This window comes from Arachis stenosperma, chromosome 3 (assembly GCF_014773155.1).
Source record: "Arachis stenosperma cultivar V10309 chromosome 3, arast.V10309.gnm1.PFL2, whole genome shotgun sequence".
Taxonomy (NCBI): Eukaryota; Viridiplantae; Streptophyta; class Magnoliopsida; order Fabales; family Fabaceae; genus Arachis; species Arachis stenosperma.
Genome location: NC_080379.1, coordinates 155,053,938 through 155,072,877, shown reverse-complemented (window position 1 = coordinate 155,072,877; position 18,940 = coordinate 155,053,938). Strand labels below are relative to the sequence as shown.

The 18,940-nt window shown below is 31.8% G+C and overlaps 2 protein-coding genes across 3 annotated transcripts; one reads left to right on the top strand and one right to left on the bottom strand.

Annotated features, from left to right (window-relative positions):
• Positions 1-84: 84 nt before the first annotated feature.
• Positions 85-1,882, bottom strand: LOC130970793 (uncharacterized). Its single transcript, XM_057896982.1, has 2 exons — positions 198-1,882; positions 85-96 (listed from the first exon to the last, which is right to left on the bottom strand). Exon 1 carries the CDS (start codon positions 1,561-1,563, stop codon positions 754-756), a length of 810 nt encoding a protein of 269 aa, XP_057752965.1. The 5' UTR covers positions 1,564-1,882; the 3' UTR covers positions 85-96; positions 198-753.
• Positions 1,883-2,768: 886 nt separating this feature from the next.
• On the top strand, positions 2,769-7,020 carry LOC130970791 (protein STRUBBELIG-RECEPTOR FAMILY 3-like). 2 transcript variants are annotated; one of them, XM_057896981.1, is made up of 16 exons: positions 2,769-2,891; positions 2,980-3,122; positions 3,312-3,435; positions 3,624-3,692; positions 3,807-3,872; positions 3,968-4,039; positions 4,139-4,210; positions 4,292-4,363; positions 4,458-4,523; positions 4,658-4,723; positions 4,856-5,199; positions 5,330-5,580; positions 5,675-5,940; positions 6,083-6,337; positions 6,418-6,580; positions 6,816-7,020. In XM_057896981.1, the coding sequence occupies exons 2-16, from the start codon at positions 3,023-3,025 to the stop codon at positions 6,888-6,890; spliced, it is 2,061 nt and encodes a 686-aa protein (XP_057752964.1). In that variant the 5' UTR covers positions 2,769-2,891; positions 2,980-3,022; the 3' UTR covers positions 6,891-7,020. The 2 variants fall into 2 exon arrangements, with proteins under 2 accessions (XP_057752964.1, XP_057752963.1); XM_057896980.1 differs by having other exon boundaries at positions 3,306-3,435.
• Positions 7,021-18,940: the final 11,920 nt, after the last annotated feature.

The window sequence follows — 18,940 nt, the reverse complement described above, 5'->3', positions numbered from 1 at the left end:
CTTATTCCAATCACACAAGACAAAGTTGGGGAAAACATGTATATGAAGTTTGGAATAGTTACTCATTAAATCGGACAACTGTGGCTAGCCAGCTAGCTGGATAGATTGTACAAAAAATAACACAGACGAAAACTATTCTCATTTCTCAAAGCTTTTAAGTTACTATCAAATATAGAAATTGAAAACTCATAGCTTACTTCTTTGGACTTTGGAAATTTGTAACAAACAGTGTGTGAATGTGACTGTGACTGTGATGTGATCTGAAACATCTATAAAAATGGTGAAATGGGAGATGTATGTAGCAGTAAGGTAAGTTTGGATTTTGTATTGCCATGAAATGGAGTAAAGAATATTTTGGTACAGACCTAAATCACATTTGGCAGAAATGCAATCTTTCTTTCCTTATATATATCAATTATTCACCCTCAATACTGTAACACAAGTCAACACAGGTCAAACTAACTCATTCTAATTAATTTGTTTAGCATAAATCATAGTTGGACTTAACTGACCGACACTGAAACAAAAGAGAAAAACGTGGTTGGTGATCATTGATTAATGTTTGTGGTACCATTCATGAGTTGACTTTGACTTCAATTATTTACAGACAAACTGCCTTAACTCCTAACATCGAAACAAACTAGAAACTACTACTAATGTGGTACAGAAAATTAATCTATTATTATTGCATTGGAGTTAAGCGAACCCAACTACCGACATTTCACGGTGGTTGACGGTGGCGCCCGCCGCCTGTTATAAGAATATGAAGCATTCCAACGACACAAGTGGATTCTCCAGTGTCTCACTAGCACAACCTGCTCCTTTTCGCTCCCTCGCCGGAATCTCCGTTTTCCGGCAACTGTTCTTCTCCGACGTGACGGTTCCGGCAGCCGTCAAAGGTGTCCTATTTGTTCTTCTCGCAGACGGGCACCGACCCATCACGGGCTTTGCTGCACTGTCGGATGCGACAATCATCGCCAGCGACCTTGACCGCCGGAAAGAGGTTTCACCGAGGTCACGCCGGCGAGGCTGGTTCCTTGCCGCTTGGTCCCTGCACTGAACATGCAGCCTGGCCGAAGCGTTATTGTTGTTGGAGGCATGAAGCTTTGTGTCTCTTATCTTGGCAGTGACGTCAGCGCGGGAAAAGGAACGATTTTTTTGGAGTTTGTTGGGAGATCTGATGACCCTTTTGCGTGTTTGTTCTTCTCTGATGAGTTCGGATATGGTTGTGGTTGTGGACATGGAGATGGTGTCACTCTGACTCATCAAGCTGCAAACTTCTTGTGAGACCTTCCCCTGCGAGTTTTCTTCTTCTTCTTCTTCTTGATGTTCTGCTTTCTTAACGAGTAATGGTGATGCCTTCTTGATCTCATATTCCTTGTTTTGTGGTTGTGTTGGGTGGTTGTTGTTGTTGTTGTTACATGTGGGGGTTTCTGATGAGAGGACTTGCTTAACAGTTTCTTCCTCTGGTTCAGGTTTTGGTGGCTCAGCAACCACCGGTGCTGCATCTGCATGGCCTTTTCTTGCTGAAGGTTTATTGTTACTGCTGACACAGCAACCCATTTGGAGTAGTTGCCTTAACACAAGATAGTATAGAGTTGAAGAACAAGTTTATAGACTCTATGTTGTTAAGGATGAAGCTTTTTAGGGACTAAGGTTATGGTTTTATGCAGTATGTATCCCGAATGAGGTAGATTGCCATTATTTTGAGACATGTAGGAGTGAAGGCTAAGAAGATATTCTTAATGCTCTAAAACACACAAGATAAGTGAAAATGAAATGAAGTTGGAGGGATATATTTAGATTCAGGCAAAGAGTTTGCTACTTTTCTATTGTGTAACTATTTAGGAGGGCATGGATTGCTGGCACCTGTCATTTTTCTGCTGTCATGACTTTGAGGACATTAGCAACTTCTCCATTCTAAACAGTGACCACTGACCACAGAGTAATACATCATATTCATGCCACATACAACACGCGTATTCACACTCATTTACTCTCTTGTCCTTATTATGTGTTAATTTTTTTGAAGAAAGTAAAATTATTTATGTGCTCAACAAGACATCCAATTATCGTATAGGTAAAAACCAAGGAGAAATTGAGCATTATTATGGACCCATTTTAGTTGATTGGGATAAAGCAGGACCCGATAAACGAGGGACAACACAAGAATAAACACATTATGGAGTAGAGAATAAGGAGCACTTGAGGTACAAAAATCTGCACCTTCTATAATTTTAAAAAACATTTAAAATTACTGTGTTAAAATATATCACCCATCTTACCTTCATCAAGAAAAAAATTAGCCACATTATGGAGTAGAAGAGTAAGGGGCAGTTGAAGTTCAAAGAACCGTTACATTGAGGTCAACAATCACTAATCACTAATCACATTAATATCAGGAACTCTTCAAAGTTCAAACTTGAATAGAATGCGTCATCCACCTCCATCACTTGAACGCTCTCTCCCATTATTCTAATTAATTAATAATTATGCATACGTGAATGGATAAGAGAAAATATTACATTATATTAGTATATTTCATAACCTTTCATGTTATATAGCCGTTACCTTAACTAGAAAACAGTCACATAACAAGACCAAAGAAATTAGCGTGGTGTCATCATATATCATATGTGGCAGTCCAAGTAGGTTTAATGGACCCCATAATCCTGATTTTAATCACAAGAATTTGAATCGAGTAACTAACGTTCAGATAATTATATAAACAGTGCTATTGGTTCTTTGCTTTTTCTAAAGTAGTACAAAGAAAAAAGCAGCACACAGAAAATAGTGAGATTGTGTACTGTAATTCTGCATGTACCTTGGACGATCCGAACCTTCTATTCTCTCTCTTCTTCAAACATTATCTACCCTCTCAACTCTCAAGGGTATGTTTCCTTTCTCAGTTTCGTTTCAAAGTTTCTACCTTTGTCTTTTGTTCTATCTGTTCAATTTTGAGCTTTGCTTCTTCATCAGAAGGCATTGGAAACAGTGGTGGAGCTATTGAAGAGGAAAAAAAATGGCTTGTGCAAATTTGGCATTGCATTTTCGAATTCTCATCATGTCAGTGATGATTTTTGCAGCTACTTTCTGTGTTGGAGACACTGACCCCCTTGATGGTATAGTACATAACATAGTTCTTATTTTCAAGTTCTGTTTCTAATTTCATGATGATTTCTTCCATTCTCAGACCATAATTAACTATAATGCATTGAATTCTCTCACTTGTAATCCAATTTCAAAAAGTAGCAAATTATCTGAATGTGGTTCTGTTGATGTGTATTATGATTCACACTTCACAGTTGCAGCAATCAATAGCTTATATGTAGCACTAGGATCACCTCCCCTTCAAGGGTGGAAACCTACAGGAGGAGATCCATGTGTGGAACAGTGGCAAGGTGTCAGCTGTGTCTTCTCCAATATAACTGCTTTGTATGTTCCCTCTTCACTTTCTAAACTATTTTTAGTTTAATGTTGTGTTGTTGTGCTCACATTCTAAACTATTTAGTGTTCTATTTGGTGTTTACTTAGTTGTTTTTGATTGATTGAGTTGAATGTGACTGTGATCAAATTTTAGTATATGTCTTGCCTGAAATTTGTTGTAATTTTTGGATGGATAGACAACTTAGAAGCATGAATTTGAGTGGACAGCTTGGAAGTAATTTGGATTTTCCATCCATCATAGAAATGTAAGTTTTGTATAATTCAAATTCGATGTTACCTTACTGAGTTAACATTTAAGTTTTGAACTCCTCCTATTTTGCATGAAAACCTAATGAAGTTTTCTGTTCCTCAATTGGCAGGGATATTAGCAACAACAGCATTGGAGGGACCATTCCATCCACTCTGCCATCTACTCTGAAGAGATTGTATGCTATCTTTGTCATCTTTAAACTTGTGACTTGTGACTTGTTTTGTTGTATCATTAAACAAGTTTCTATTTCCTCCTTTCTTTTCAACTTAGGTCTCTTTCAGAGAATAAGTTAAATGGAAGCATTCCAGATGCCTTATCCATATTAACTCAACTAACAGAATTGTGAGTTTATGGAATATCTGATCTCAATAGTTAGATTTTATCTTTTTTCCTGCATAATCTGTTTCTTCAATATGAATGGCAATTTGCTGCTGCCCTTAGGTCATTAAACAATAACCATCTAACTGGACAAATCCCAGATGTGTTTCTACAATTTACCAGTTTGACAAATATGTAAGAAAATTATGTAAAATCAGATTGATATTTTGGTGTTTTCACCATATCCGGTTTCACAATAATCCTTTAATGCTGCAGGAATCTGTCAGGTAACAACTTGAGTGGTCAGCTACCTCCCTCGATTGCGAATTTATCATCTCTTACTACATTGTGAGTATAATTTCTTACAACTAACTAACTAAGTGATTCTACTTGACCTTGCTTAAATCAATGTTGTTCTTATTCATTTATTTATTTCTTGCAGACACTTGCAGAACAATCAACTTGGTGGAACCCTTTTTGTTTTGGAGGACCTCCCTCTTCAGAATCTGTATGTATTTTAGAACACATTTATTCATTGCAGACAACATACATATAAGTATATAACTACTACCTATATCTAGCAACAATGCTTAGGAAGTTTATTGTGAGTTTTAGTTAAACCATGAGTTTTTTATGCTGTAGGAATATAGAGAACAATCTATTCTCTGGGGCGATTCCTCCAAAGTTGTTGACTATTCCTGAATTCAGGTTAGTCATAGTTTGAACTTGATTTTCTTTTTTGTGCTAACTTCTAGCTTTCCTTTTAGCCAATCTGCCTATTCTGTTTCTAATCTAAACCTTGCTTAATACAAGTTAATTATAGTTGCATTTACTTTGCAGAAAAGATGGGAATCCCTTTAATACTACTATTATTCCCTCACCTCCAGCTGCAGCTCCTTCACCTGAAGCCATGGTTCCTTCTCCTTCCCCTACTCCTTCCACTGAAAAGTCACCTGGTAAAGCTGCAAAAAGTCCCTCAATGACCATGAAAGCTCCAACACCTTTGATCACTAGGAGTTCCTTTGAAGTTAAGAACATGGTTTGGTGGATTGCTGGTTTTGGGATCTTAATATTTATTGCATTAGGAATTTGCCTTTTTATGTGCTGGTACTGTAAGAGAAAACCAAGGAGCAAGAATCATGAGGAACATAAAGACATGGATGTTTATATTGATGAAGAGAAAGGTAAATCTAATTCATCTTAGATGAATCTCCCTTTCTCCTAACTTGTTATAGTGTAGCTTTTCAAATCCTGCTTGCAATTACAAATTACATAGCTCAGAATGCAATAATTGTTGTGAATTACTTAATATAGGACAGGGCTCAAAACTTCCACCGCTGCAGCAAGCACCGCCACATCCTCTCCCAATAATTTCTGGAGAGAATATCATCAGTCCAGCTAAATCCACCAAAGTAATTGAAGGTGGAAAACAAATTATAACTAGTTCCATCAGGGTTTATTCTGTTGCATTACTTCAGCAGTACACAGATAGTTTTTCACAAGAAAATTATATAGGAGAAGGCACACTTGGCCCTGTTTATAAGGGTGAGCTCCCTGATGGAAAGGTAATATTAGTCTAATTTATTTGGAACTACCTTCCCATTATGCCATTATCCTAGTTGATTTCTATGCTTATAATCTGTCATATGATTCTTGCAGTTGCTGGCTGTGAGGAAGCTGAATGCTTCCATGGTGCAGAATCATGAGCAGTTTCTTCAATTAGTATTCAGTATCTCCAAAATTCAACATCCTAACATTGTAAAACTTTTAGGCTACTGCGCCGAGCATAGCCAACGACTACTTGTGTATGAGTATTGCAGCAATGGAACCCTTCATGATGCATTGCATACTGATGATAACACTCGTGTTAAACTTTCGTGGAACGAAAGAATCCAGGTGTCACTCGGAGCTGCTAGAGCTTTACAGTAAGTCTAGCTGCTACTCAATATCTAATACTTATTTGTGCAAGAATGTCTTCAAGAAAACTATGTGAAATTGGATTTTCATCAGCATAGAGGCTAACTTTGTTCAACTCTTTTTTTTTTCTTCTTCTTCTTGATGTGCAAGGTATCTGCATGAGAACTTCCAGCCACCTGTTGTGCAGCGAAATTTTCGATCTTCTAACATTCTCCTGAACGACAAGATGGAAGTGTGTGTCTCTGACTGTGGATTAGGTTCTTTACTATCTTCAGGGCAGGTCGTGACGGCTCAGGGCTATGATGCTCCAGAGTTTGAATCAGGGAGTTATACAGAAAAGAGTGATGTATTCAGTTTTGGAGTTGTGATGCTAGAACTCCTAACCGGGCGAAAAGCCTTTGACAGGTTAGCTATCCAATTACTTGAATGTAAAGAAATAAAACATTGGATTTAGCTAAGGAGCAGTTAATTCTGTTACTATGTAGGTGGCGGCCTCGGGGAGAGCAATCTGTGGTGAGATGGGCAGTGCCTCAGCTGCATGACATTGATGCATTGTCTGAAATGGTAGATCCCTCCTTGAATGGAAGCTATCCTCCTCCTATGAAATCCTTGTCACGTTTTGCTGATGTTATTTCTTCATGTTTACAGGTAACTTTTTTTAGAGTTTAATTTTGATGTACTGATGTAAAATGTTTTATACAACTGTACAATCACAATCATTCTCTTTTATGACCATTCACACGATCAATGTAAAAAGTAGTTATTTTTTATAACATGGTGTTATGTGATTGGATGTACAACTTTCTTAATGTTCAAATGTTTTCAAACAATTTTCTCTGGAATTATAATTAGTATTCTTCTTGTGTTTTCCTTTGATTTCCAGCATGAACCTGAATTCCGACCAGCAATGTCTGAAATCGTTCAGGATCTATTGAGAATCACGTCAAGTCTTGGATGAACATCAACTCCCTTAACTATAAAAATTTATTGATTCTTTCTATTATTCTTTTTTTCTCATATTATTCAATTGATTCAATTCAGTGTGTGTGTGGCTTTTTTTTTGTCAGAATTTCAGTGTATTTGATGTTTTTTTTTTTTTGTCAACTCAGATTAATAAGCATAGTTCATATTAATCTGAATTGGGCTTGTGGCTTAAATAATCTATTGTAGTCGCTGATTTCTTGGTCCAATACAAACATGAAATTTTTTCATTAAAAAAATAATACATTTACATTTTTAGTATTATTGAAAACCCAAACCTCTTTTTTTTTTATATAATAAAAGTTTTTTATATTTGTATCTTTAACGAGTGTCCTTTTAGGGCATGACTTGGCGGGAGTTGTTGTAGAATAACTAAATAAATAAAGAAGAAGTAACAAATATAAAATATGAAAATATAAAATATGAAAATATAATTAGGTAATTTAAGTAGTAATATTCACTAAAATTATAATATCAATATAGTAGATATAATTAATATATTTAATAATATTAAAATATATAAGAAAGAGAATAGTATAAAAGAGAGAGAATAGTATAAGAGAGACTATTGTTTTTATTGCTTATACGAAAGTGAAACTACATTTCACTATTTATAGAGGTTACATGCTTGCTTTTTCAAAATTTTTTTAATGTCATTCACTTTAGAGAATGTGAACCACTCACAATGAATGGGCATCCACGTTATAACATTATCATAACACTCCCCCTTGGATGACCATTCAGAATTATGCCTCGTTAAAACCTTACTAAAGAAAAATCCAGTGAACAAAAACCTTGGTGAAAGAAAAATAGTACAATATCCTTTGTGATAGAGACCGCCTCATTAAAAACCTTGTCAAGAAAAACTCAATGGGAAAAAAACTTGACCAAGGAAAAAAGAGTACAGTCTCCTCTTGTCGACATCACTTAATGTCTCAAAATCGACGCATCCAAATCTCATGTACCAATCCTTCAAATGGGGATTTTGGGAGTGACTTTGTGAATAAATCTGTCAAATTGTCACTTAAGCGGATCTCATGAGTGAAGAAGAATTTGGGAGAAATATGCTTTGTTTTATCACCTTTAATGTATCCACCTTTAAGTTGAGCAATGCATGCTGTATTATCTTCAAACAGGATAATTGGAGCTATCTTATGATCAATCAGTCCACATGATGACATAATATATTGGATCAAACTCCTGAGCCAAAAACACTCACGACTAGCTTCATGTATCGCTAGTATTTCGGCATGATTAGAGGATGTTGTAGCAATTGTCTATTTCGTGGACCTCCATGATATAGCTGTTCCACCATATGTGAACATGTATCCTGTTTGAGATCTCCTTTTATGTGGATCAGACAAGTATTCAGCATCTGCATAGCCAACTAATTGTGACTTGGATCCATAGCGATAAAACAATCACATATCAGCTGTTCCATGAAGATATCAAAAGATTTGCTTGATTCCACTCTAATGTCTTCTGGTTGGAGAAGAACTATACCTTGCTAGTAAATTCACCGCGAATGATATGTCAAGTCGCGTATTATTAGCAAGATACATTAGCGCTCCAATGGCACTAAGATATGGTATTTCAGGACCAAGGATATCTTCATTTTCTTCCTTAGGACGGAAGTGATCCTTTTCCACATCTAAAGATCTTACGATCATTGGGGTACTTAATGGATGTGACTTATCCATATAAAATATCTTCAAGATCTTTTTTGTGTATGTTGTTTGATGAACAAAGATCTCACCTTTTGTATTCTCGATCTGTAGGCCGAGACAAAATTTAGTCTTTCCAAGATCTTTCATCTCAAACTCTTCTTTTAGAATTTTTATAATTGTTGAAATCTCTCCAGGAGTTCTAATAATATTTAACTCATTAACATACACAACAATTATAATAAATCCAGATGCAGTTTTCTTTATGAAAACACAAGGACAGATATCATCATTCTTGAATCCGTTTTTGGTCAGATACATAGTAAGACGATTATACCACATTCGTCCAGATTGCTTCAGACCATATAAAGATCTTTACAATTTGACTGAGTATAACACTTGCGAATATTTATTGGATGATTTAGATATCTTTAGTCCTTCAGGGACTTTCATATAGATATCCCAATCTAATGAGCCATATAAATAGGCTATTACCACATCCATTAAATGCATATGCAGTTTATGATATGCAGATAAACTGACCAAATAACGCAATGTTATCGCATCCACTACAAGGAAATACGTTTATTCATAATCTATACCTGACCTCTGAGAATAACCTTGTGCTACAAGTCGAGCTTTGTAGCGTACAACTTCATTTTTCTCATTTTTTTCCTCACAAATACCCATCGGTATCCAACAGGTTTTACATCTTCTGGTGTACGGACTACAGGTCCAAAGACTTCACGTTTTGTAAGTGAATCTAATTCATCCTTCATGGCTTCTTTCTATTTTGGCCAATCATTCTTTTGTCGACATTCTTTGACTGATTTTGGCTCAAGATCCTTACGTTCATGCATGATATTTAGTGCCACATTTTATGCAAATATTTCATTGACAATTGTCTTATTTCGGTCCCATTTCTCCCCTGTAAAGACATAATTTATCAAGATCTCGTTATTTTCACAATTTTCAGGTACCTGAACGTCTTCTGGCGTTAAAATTATATCAGAATTTTGGACAACTGCAGGTGTCTCTACTATGACTTTTCCAATAGGAATAGTATTTACCTCTTTTCACTTTTGAGGATTTTTGTCTTTGGAACCGACAGGCCTGCCACGCTTCTGGCGTGTATTTACTTCGGCGGCAATTTATCCAATTGGGACATCAATTCGAATTGGGGCATTTTCACTGGTGTATAAGATTTGGTTATCCTCTTTGTATCGGAAAATGCATCTGGCAATTCATTTGCTATTCTTTGCAAATGTATAATCTTTTGAACTTCTAGTTCACATTGCCCTGATCGAGGATCTAAATACATCAAGGATGATGCATTTCAATTAAGTTTCTTTTCAGGAAGCTTATTCTCTCCCCCTAATATTAGAAATTTTGATTCATCAAAATGACAATTCGCAAACCCGGCTTTAAATACATCTCCGATTTGTATCTCAAGATACCTCATTATAGAGGGAGAATCATATCCAACATATATCCCTATTTTTCTTTGGGGTCCCATTTTGGTGCAATTAGGTGGTGCAATGAAAACATATATCACACACCCAAATATTCTTAAATGGGAAACATTTGGCTACTGGCCAAAAGCTAATTGCATAGGAGAGAACTGATGGTAACTCGTTGGCCTAAAACGAATAAGTGATGCGGATGTAAAATAGCATGCCCCCAAGTCGAGATTAGAAGATTTATTCTTATAAGTAAGAGTCTAGCAATTAATTAGAGGCGCTTAATAAGTAATTCTGCTAACCCATTTTATGTGTGAACATGAGCTACTGGATGTTCAACACTTATTCTATTAGCCATACAATAAGCATCAAAAGCTTGGGAAGTAAATTCACTAGCATTATCAAGACAAATTGCTTTGATTGGATTTTCTGGAAATTGTGTTTTTAATCGAATAATTTGAGCCAATAATCTCGCAAACGCCAGGTTGCGATAAGATAATAAGCACACATGTGACCATTTCAAAGATGCGTCTATTAGGACCATAAAATATCTAAAAGATCCACATAGTGGATGAATAAGTTCACATATATCACCTTGAATCAAATCAAATCTTTACTGGTGATGACCTTAAAATTAACTTTTCCTGAGAACATGCAGCACAACAAAATTTACTAGTTTTAAGAATCTTCTGGTTCTTTAGTAAATGTTCATGAGAGTTTTCAATAATTTTTCGCATCATGGTTGTTCTCAGATGACCCAATCGGTTGTGCCAAGTTATGAATTCATTTGGGTTAGTAAACTTCTAGTTTACAGTGGCATGTGATTCAATTGCACTAATCTTGGTATAATATAACCCAAATGAAAGTGAGGGCAACTTTTCTTATATAACCTTTTTATTTGAATCATGAGTTGTGATACATAAGTACTCATGACTTCCCTCATTCATAGTCTCAATATGATACATATTTCGGCGAATATCTTTGAAACTCAACAAGTTCCTCAAAGACTTGGTAGATAATAGTGCATTTTTTATTATGATTTTTGTTCCTCCGAAAAACAAAATTATAGCTCTTCCGGAGCCTTCAATCACATTGCCTGAGCCAATAATAGTATTAACACATTCTTCTTTTGGCACCAAATGGGTAAAATATATATCACTTTGGAGAATAATGTGCGAACTTGCACTATCCGTAAGGCATACATCTTCATTACATATCCTTGTCATTTTTTTAAAGATAAATAATAATAAAATGAGTAGCAATACATGCACAGTCAAATCGAATTCTTGATTGAAATTATTTTTCTAAAAAACACTGCATATAATGTCATATACTAAAATTTTATTTTAAAACTTAACACATTTAATAATTTCAAAATTCATAAACATTAATATTTTATTATTTATATACATCACATTTGAAACTTAAATACATAGAAAATAAAACTTAACAATAAGTTCTTTACATTATTTATTTACATGGATACATAACAATCCCATATTTTAAACTATTCCATCATTGATCAAATGACCAATATTTCCTTCAGGATCCTCAAAGAAATCAGATACATCATAATGAGTGATGAAATTTTCAGCATCGAAACAAAATTTGTTTCTTTTCCTTTATCATCCTTTTTCAAAGATGCTTGGTAAAGATCGACTAGGTGCCTTGGGATACGACATGTACATGAATAATGGCCCTTTCCACCACAACGGAAACACTTATTCTCTGTTAATTTATTTTGCCCAATACTTCTTTCTTTAACCCACTTTTAGTGAGATCCTCTCTTTTGAATATAATTCTTTTTCTTTCCATAATTTTTCTTGTTATTAAAACCTTGCCATTTACCTCTTCTGGAGTAATTTGTCGCATTTACTTCAGGAAATGGGGCGGCGCCAGCTGGGTGCACTTCATGATTTTTGAAGAGCAACTCATTGTTGCGCTCAGCAACAAGAAGGCAAGAAATTAACTCATAATATTTTTTAAATCCTTTTTCTCGATATTGCTGCTGCAGGAGCACATTCGAGGCATGGAAGGTCGAGAAAGTTTTCTCTAACATATCATGATCAGTTATCTTTTTCCCACATAATTTCATTCGTGAGGTGATTCGAAATATTGCAGAATTATATTCATTTATGGATTTAAAATCTTGCAGACGCAAGTGCGTCCACTCATATCGGGCTTGAGGAAGTGTCACCGTTTTTTTTATAATTATACCTTTTTTTAAGGTCTTTCCACAGATCTGCAGGATCTTTTAATGTGAAGGTATTCATTTTTCAATCCTTTGTCAAGATGACGACGAAGGAAAATCATGGCCTTGGCTTTATTCTTTTGGAATGCATTATTTTCAGCCTTAATGATATCTTCAAGATCCATTGAATCAAGATGAATTTTAGCATCTAATATCCATGATAAATAATTGTTTCCAAATATATCAAGAGCATTGAATTCAAGATGAGAGAGTTTCGACATAATAAAAATTTGTTACCTGAGTCTTCCTAAAAATTTGATTAGAGTCTTGTGCTCATAACGTATTGTAGAATAACTAAATAAATAAGGAAGAAGTAACAAATATAAAATATGAAAATATAATTAGATAACTCAAGTAGGAATATTCACTAGAATTACAACATCAATATAGTAGATATAATTAATATATTTAATAATATTAAAGTATATAAGAAAGAGATTAGTATGAAAGAGAGATAATAGTATAAGAGAGAGACTATTGTTTTTATTGCTTGTACGAAGGTGAAACTACATTTCACTATTTATAGAGGTTATATGTTTGTTTTTTCAAAACCTCTTTAATGCCATTCGCTTTAGAGAATGTGAACCGCCCACAATGAATGAACATTCACGTTATAACCTTATCACAACAGGAGTGAATATTTTCAATTTTTTTTTTAATTATTTGATAAAGTGTGCTTTTTTATTGTTTAATATTTTTTTATATTTTTTTTATCTCACTTAAAAAAACCATATTTTACCATACAATTGAGAGAAAAAAAAAATTAAGATCACATTTCTTAACTTGTTAGTAAAATATTACATGAAAGCATAACTAAACACACGCTTAAAATGTGAATGTGAAGAAGTACATGTTATTTATTGTTAATTTGTTATGGAGAAGGAAGGCAGTTTCCTAAACATTAATGTAAAGTAATAAGATCGTAATTTGCTTTGTTTTGTTTAACGAACAATATCATATGAACAATAAGTTCAAGTTATTATGGATTGAAAAGGAGAGTATTCAAGTTTGTTGCTGGTTCATAAAAGCATCCACGTTTAGTAATTAATGGACCAATGAAAATGATAAGAGTCTAAAAGGATCATGAGGAACGTGGTTATGACTTCATTATTGAAAGAAGTTGCATAGCAATTAGATATATATTGCTAATTTATAATTTTAAGAAATTAAAGTTTAACGGGTTGCAAGGATAATTAAAATAGTTTTATATTAGACTGATTTTGTTAGTAAAATGAATTTAATTATTATGCTTGAAAAGTGTATAAAATAATGTTACAATGTCATTTTAATTAGATACCTGTGTTTATAAAAGTCCGTTAGAATAGAAAAAATAATCAGTTAAGTCAAATACGTTTTTTGTTCTCATTAATACATGATGCATATTTGAATATTATTATTTGAACAATAATAATATTTTTATAAGCCTTTAATAACATTTGCTAGTAATCATTAATTCACAGGAAAAATTGGTTGGTACTTGGTAGCTTGCGATGGATGTTCATTAAACAAAATAAGCACATGGTGGTGTCGTAAACTATGTTGTAAACGTTTCAATTACGGCTGTTTAAAATGGCTTAGTGGCTTACAAAGAAGGACAACGATGACCGAAAGCGACCACAAATTATGCATCATGCATGGTTACCGCTCCTAATTAAGTCCTAATGACTTTCGTTGAGCATTTTTAAGCAAAATTTTGGTGCAGTTTTCACAATGAAAATTATGGACAACTTACTGAAATATAGAGAAAAATAAAGAATTTAGTCCATAGGAATAGTGTGCAATGCAGGGGCTATTTTTTTTTTATATCAATGAAAATTGTGCATTATATATTGTTACTAAAAAGATTGGTGTTTTTTTTTAATATGAAATTAATTTTTTAAACTGTAATGTTAGAGAGATAAAAAAAAAGTCAGAATCTGCTTTATTTAACATTTATTAATTATCGCAATAATTAATGAATATGAAATAAGGCAAGTTATGACTGTTCTTTTCTAATTTTCTTTAGTTATCAAACATTTCTATTTTTTAAAATTGTTATTAAGTAAATCTAACAGTTTGATTTGTTGCTTTGTTGAGAGATAAAGAAGAATATAAAATTAAAAATAGTATAAATAATTTAAAAAATAGAAGGTTAGATTTTACTGTATTTTTTTAAAAAATTTTAAAAATATAAATTTAGATCAGAATTTGCCTAATATAAAAATCAAACGGTCATAATTAGATTTACAAATTAAAAATTAATTTATTATAAATTAAAATTTTATTTAAACATTTGTCTTTAGCTAAAAAATTGTTACCTATATAAGATGAGATTTAACTCTTAATATTTATTTAAATAAATTAATAAACTAATTACTAAACTAATCTAACTTAATATAAACTCCTAGATTTATCCTAAATTAGCATCCTCCACAGACCACACTGGTATATAATATATCCTTGAGCCCAATAAAGTTGCATATAACCCAATATAAAAAACTAAAGGGTAGGCATGCATGAGTGAAGAATGAATGCAATGATGAGGGTAGACCCATGTTTGAGTAAATGAAGCATGGCTAAACATTCCCTTTGCCTACTGCCTAGAAATCAGAAATGAACTCCATCATCACATCACCAATTCAGTGAAATCACCAATAATACTCATTCACAATTTAATTTTGGGAAAACTATACCAAAATATTAAAAAAACCCTAAAACAAAAAAATAAAAAAGAAAGAAGCGACAAAAAAAACTTTCAACAATAGTAAATATTTGATAAAAATAGTAGAGACTTTTTTTGAACATTTTGTTCGATTTAAAATATTATGAATATTATTTTAATAGTTTACGATCAAATTTTTAATCAAATAGTTTATCCAACTGTATTTGTATGGGTTAATGTTCAAATTCGTCCCTTAAAAATCACGCGATCTTCATTTTCGTTTCTGAACGATTTTTTTAATCAAATTAGTCCCTGAAAAATAAACTGTTAGTCAAATTAGTCCTTCCGTCAATTGGATAATAATGTGTCACGTTAAGTGCCACGTGGCATGATGACGTGACCCGCCACGTGGCAGGTCAGTGCACATGCCACGCCACGTGATAGGTCAGTGACATGTGGCAGTCACTTAACATATAAAAAAAATTTTTATTAGTCAAAATAATCTTTGAAAGTCTAGACGTAAGTCATTTTATCCCTCAAATTTTAAAAATTAGTCAAACTAGTCCTTATATAATTTTTTTTATTTTTTCTTCATAAAATTATCCCTCTCCTTTAATTCTTCTCAAAATCTCTCTTATTCTTTTTTATTCTAAAACCATTTTCTTACATTACTACATTTTGCTGGAATATATATATATATATAAAATTGAAATGTATGTATTTATTAACCTAAACAAAGTTATATGCTCAAAATCAAAATTTATGTATGTTAATCTAAACAAAGTTATACCATTATTTTTTTTACTACATTTTTTTTTTACCATTACGGTATTACTTATATATAGGATGTATGGTAGTGATACTTAGAGTCAAAATTCAAGAAGATCCACAAATTTTGCTTTAATACTAAACTTTAGAAAATATTAAAAATTTGTTGGTTAATTATTATTATTATTATTATTATTATTATTATAAACGAATTGTTTCTTAAGCGTAATACGTGCAAAGATCATAATAAATTTTTGTGTATTTCATATGTTTGAGATAGATTATATAATTTTTCTTTTAATTTCACAAATCAATGAGATAAAATGAAATAAGAAACATTATAGCTATGCATAACACAGGCTACTCCACACTAGTACATTATATAAATAGATATGCTTCGTATTAAAATAAAATTTCTTTTGTTTTAAATGAAATATTTAAAAAATTATATTAGAATATTAAAATTCAAAAAGTGATTCCATAAACCAGTTTTTCAATTATTGAGTTTTAATATATAAATTAAATAATAATAAAAATTATAATTTTAAAAAATTTAAAAGATTTAAAATTTAAAATAATTACTATATTATTTAGTAAAATTTAAAATATTAAATTTTTAAATATATAATCAACAATAATTTGATAAACTCATTTAAATAAAAAAATTCAAATAAAAGTTACAATTTGAAAGTGTAAAATTTTAAAATACAAATGATAAAATAACTTTATAAAAATTTAATTATTTTTATTATTTTATGTAAAGAGAATTTTGTTTATTAAGGTTTAAAAAATAATATTAAAATTAATAGTATAAAAAATATTATAAATTTAATATTATAAAAAATTATATAAGGATTAGTTTGACTAATTTTTAAAATTTGAGGGATGAAAATAACTTACGTCTAGACTTTCAAGGACTATTTTGACTAATCGAAAAGTTTTTTATATGTCAAGTGACTGCCACGTGTCACTGACCTATCACGTGGCGTGGCACGTGTCACTGACCTGCCACGTGGCGGGTCACGTAATCATGCCACATGGCACTTAACGTGACACGTCATCATTCAATTGACGGATGGACTAATTTGACTAACAGTTTATCTTTCAAGGACTAATTTGATTAAAAAATCATTTATATATATAAACTAATGCATATTTATCCTCAATTTCTCATTAACCCCCTTTTTTTTTTTGACTTTTTCGTGCGCTACTTCTCTCCTATAATTAAGAGCGAGAGAATTGCGGTAAAGAATCATATTATATTTATATAAAAAAAAACAATTAATATAATTAAAGTGATATATATTAGTATTCACGGAAAACAATTTTTTTTTTGGTGACTTCACGGAAAACAATTAATTATGTTGTTATAATTCTGCTGTAAAATATTTAATTATTTTAATAGTTTATTACTAAAAAAATTAGGTAAAACAACATGAATCTAAAGAAGATAACCATGGGCTTTTTTCATCTTTTTTCTCTCTTCTCCACCCTTTTGGAATAAAAATTAATGAGTAATAGTAAGTGTATATATATATAGAAGTTATTATATATTATATAATTTTATTTTATATTTATAAAATAAAATAAATAATTGTCTTATACTAATAATTAAATTATTAAACATATTGAATGTTTAATTTAATATAAATAAAATTTCAGTCTAAATATTTTCATCTCTAATAATTAAAAAACAAGTGACAATATATATTAAAAAAATTGTTACTACCAATCACTTTTTAAAAAGATAAAATTCTCAAATTTTCGATAATTTGGCCTTTTATAATAGCTTTTTTAGGTGCAATCCTAAATAATTGTTTACTCAAATTAAGCAAAATTACTAGTATGTATATGTAAGTATAGGAAAATAATAAATAGAATAAATGAAAGTATAATATTAGGGTTGACAGAATTAGAAATTTATAATAAAAGCCTGACTCAACCTGTACAAAGTCACAGAATAGAAGAAAGAATGAGAAACAAAAAGAATTACAGGAAGAGAATTCAGAGAGAGATTCAGAAAAAAAGGCTCACAATTCACACACGTCAATTTATAATGGTAGTGTGACTCAATCTGGATAACGCCACAGAACAGAAGAAAGAATGAAAAATAAAAAGGAAATCACAGAAAGAAAATTCAGAGAGAGATTCAGAAAGGAAGGCTCACAATTTACACACGTCTCTCTTGTCAATGTCATGTCAGATTAATAAGTACAAATTCTATTAGTTGTCCTTGTTGATCATTCTTGTTACAATTCTCATTATGCTCTGCGTGCATTGCTCTCTTTGCGTGCAACATGTTACTACTCTTACTATCATTAATATATATAAAAATATATAAATATACGATCATCATCAGTATTTTGTATTTATATAATATTTTTAATATGCGATAGATTTTTTTTTACCTCATTAGATTGTTGTATACATTGTGTTTTTTTTTAAATTGAATGTTAAAATTTTTAATCAAACATCTAAAAGTATTTTCTTTTTTAATTTTTTAAAAGTATTTTCTTTTTTAATTTTTAAAAATATTTTTTTATTATATTTTTAGTAATTGTCCTACCACCATAACAGCCTATAATTAATTAACTGGGATTCATTGAGTAGAAACTTCATATAGTACTTTTGGTAAAAGGCTTCTCAACTATTTCAAGAAAAACGATGAGAGTTTATAAGCATTGATAGGTATTTATTTTAGCACCAATATTGGAGGCGTATACAATATGCAGTAAAATATCTAAAGTCTAAACATTGAGGTATTACTCTTATTTAAGTTATGGTCGATATTGTTAAATATATATCCAACACCCTTTTTTAATTCAATGTGTGTTCTTTTTCAAATAAACTAACATAATTTGAATAGTTTGATGCAGTTGATAGGTGCCCATCCATATGAATATGATTCAATGACAATAAAGTTTGTAGTGTGGGTGTCACTATCAAACTTTTCTCCTAAATTTAATTAAATATATAATGGAAAATTAAAGCTGAAGAAATGGGGATTATTCTATAAGGAATTCCCCCCCTAGTTCGATACAAGTCATTTTCATACCTTTTATTCACATCAAATTTTGCATCTCCATTCTCCATGAATGTTTGGTGAATCACACTCCCAAAATTAGGTAGCCCTATACAGTAACTAGTATAAGAATCTTTAGTTCCCTAAACCTTTTATTCATTTTATTTAATCCAATCAATAAATCAACCTAATATCAACTTAAAAAATAAAACTAATATAAT

Excerpts from the sequence above, each read along its gene's own strand:
- LOC130970791 (XM_057896980.1), top strand. The coding sequence starts at position 3,023 with ATGGCTTGTGCAAATTTGGCATTGCATTTTCGAATTCTCATCATGTCA. Across the intron at positions 3,123-3,305 it reads AGACACTGACCCCCTTGATG|TTGCAGCAATCAATAGCTTA; the intron begins GTATAGTACATA and ends CACACTTCACAG. Across the intron at positions 4,040-4,138 it reads TTAACTCAACTAACAGAATT|GTCATTAAACAATAACCATC; the intron begins GTGAGTTTATGG and ends TGCTGCCCTTAG.
- LOC130970793 (XM_057896982.1), bottom strand. The coding sequence starts at position 1,563 with ATGGGTTGCTGTGTCAGCAGTAACAATAAACCTTCAGCAAGAAAAGGC.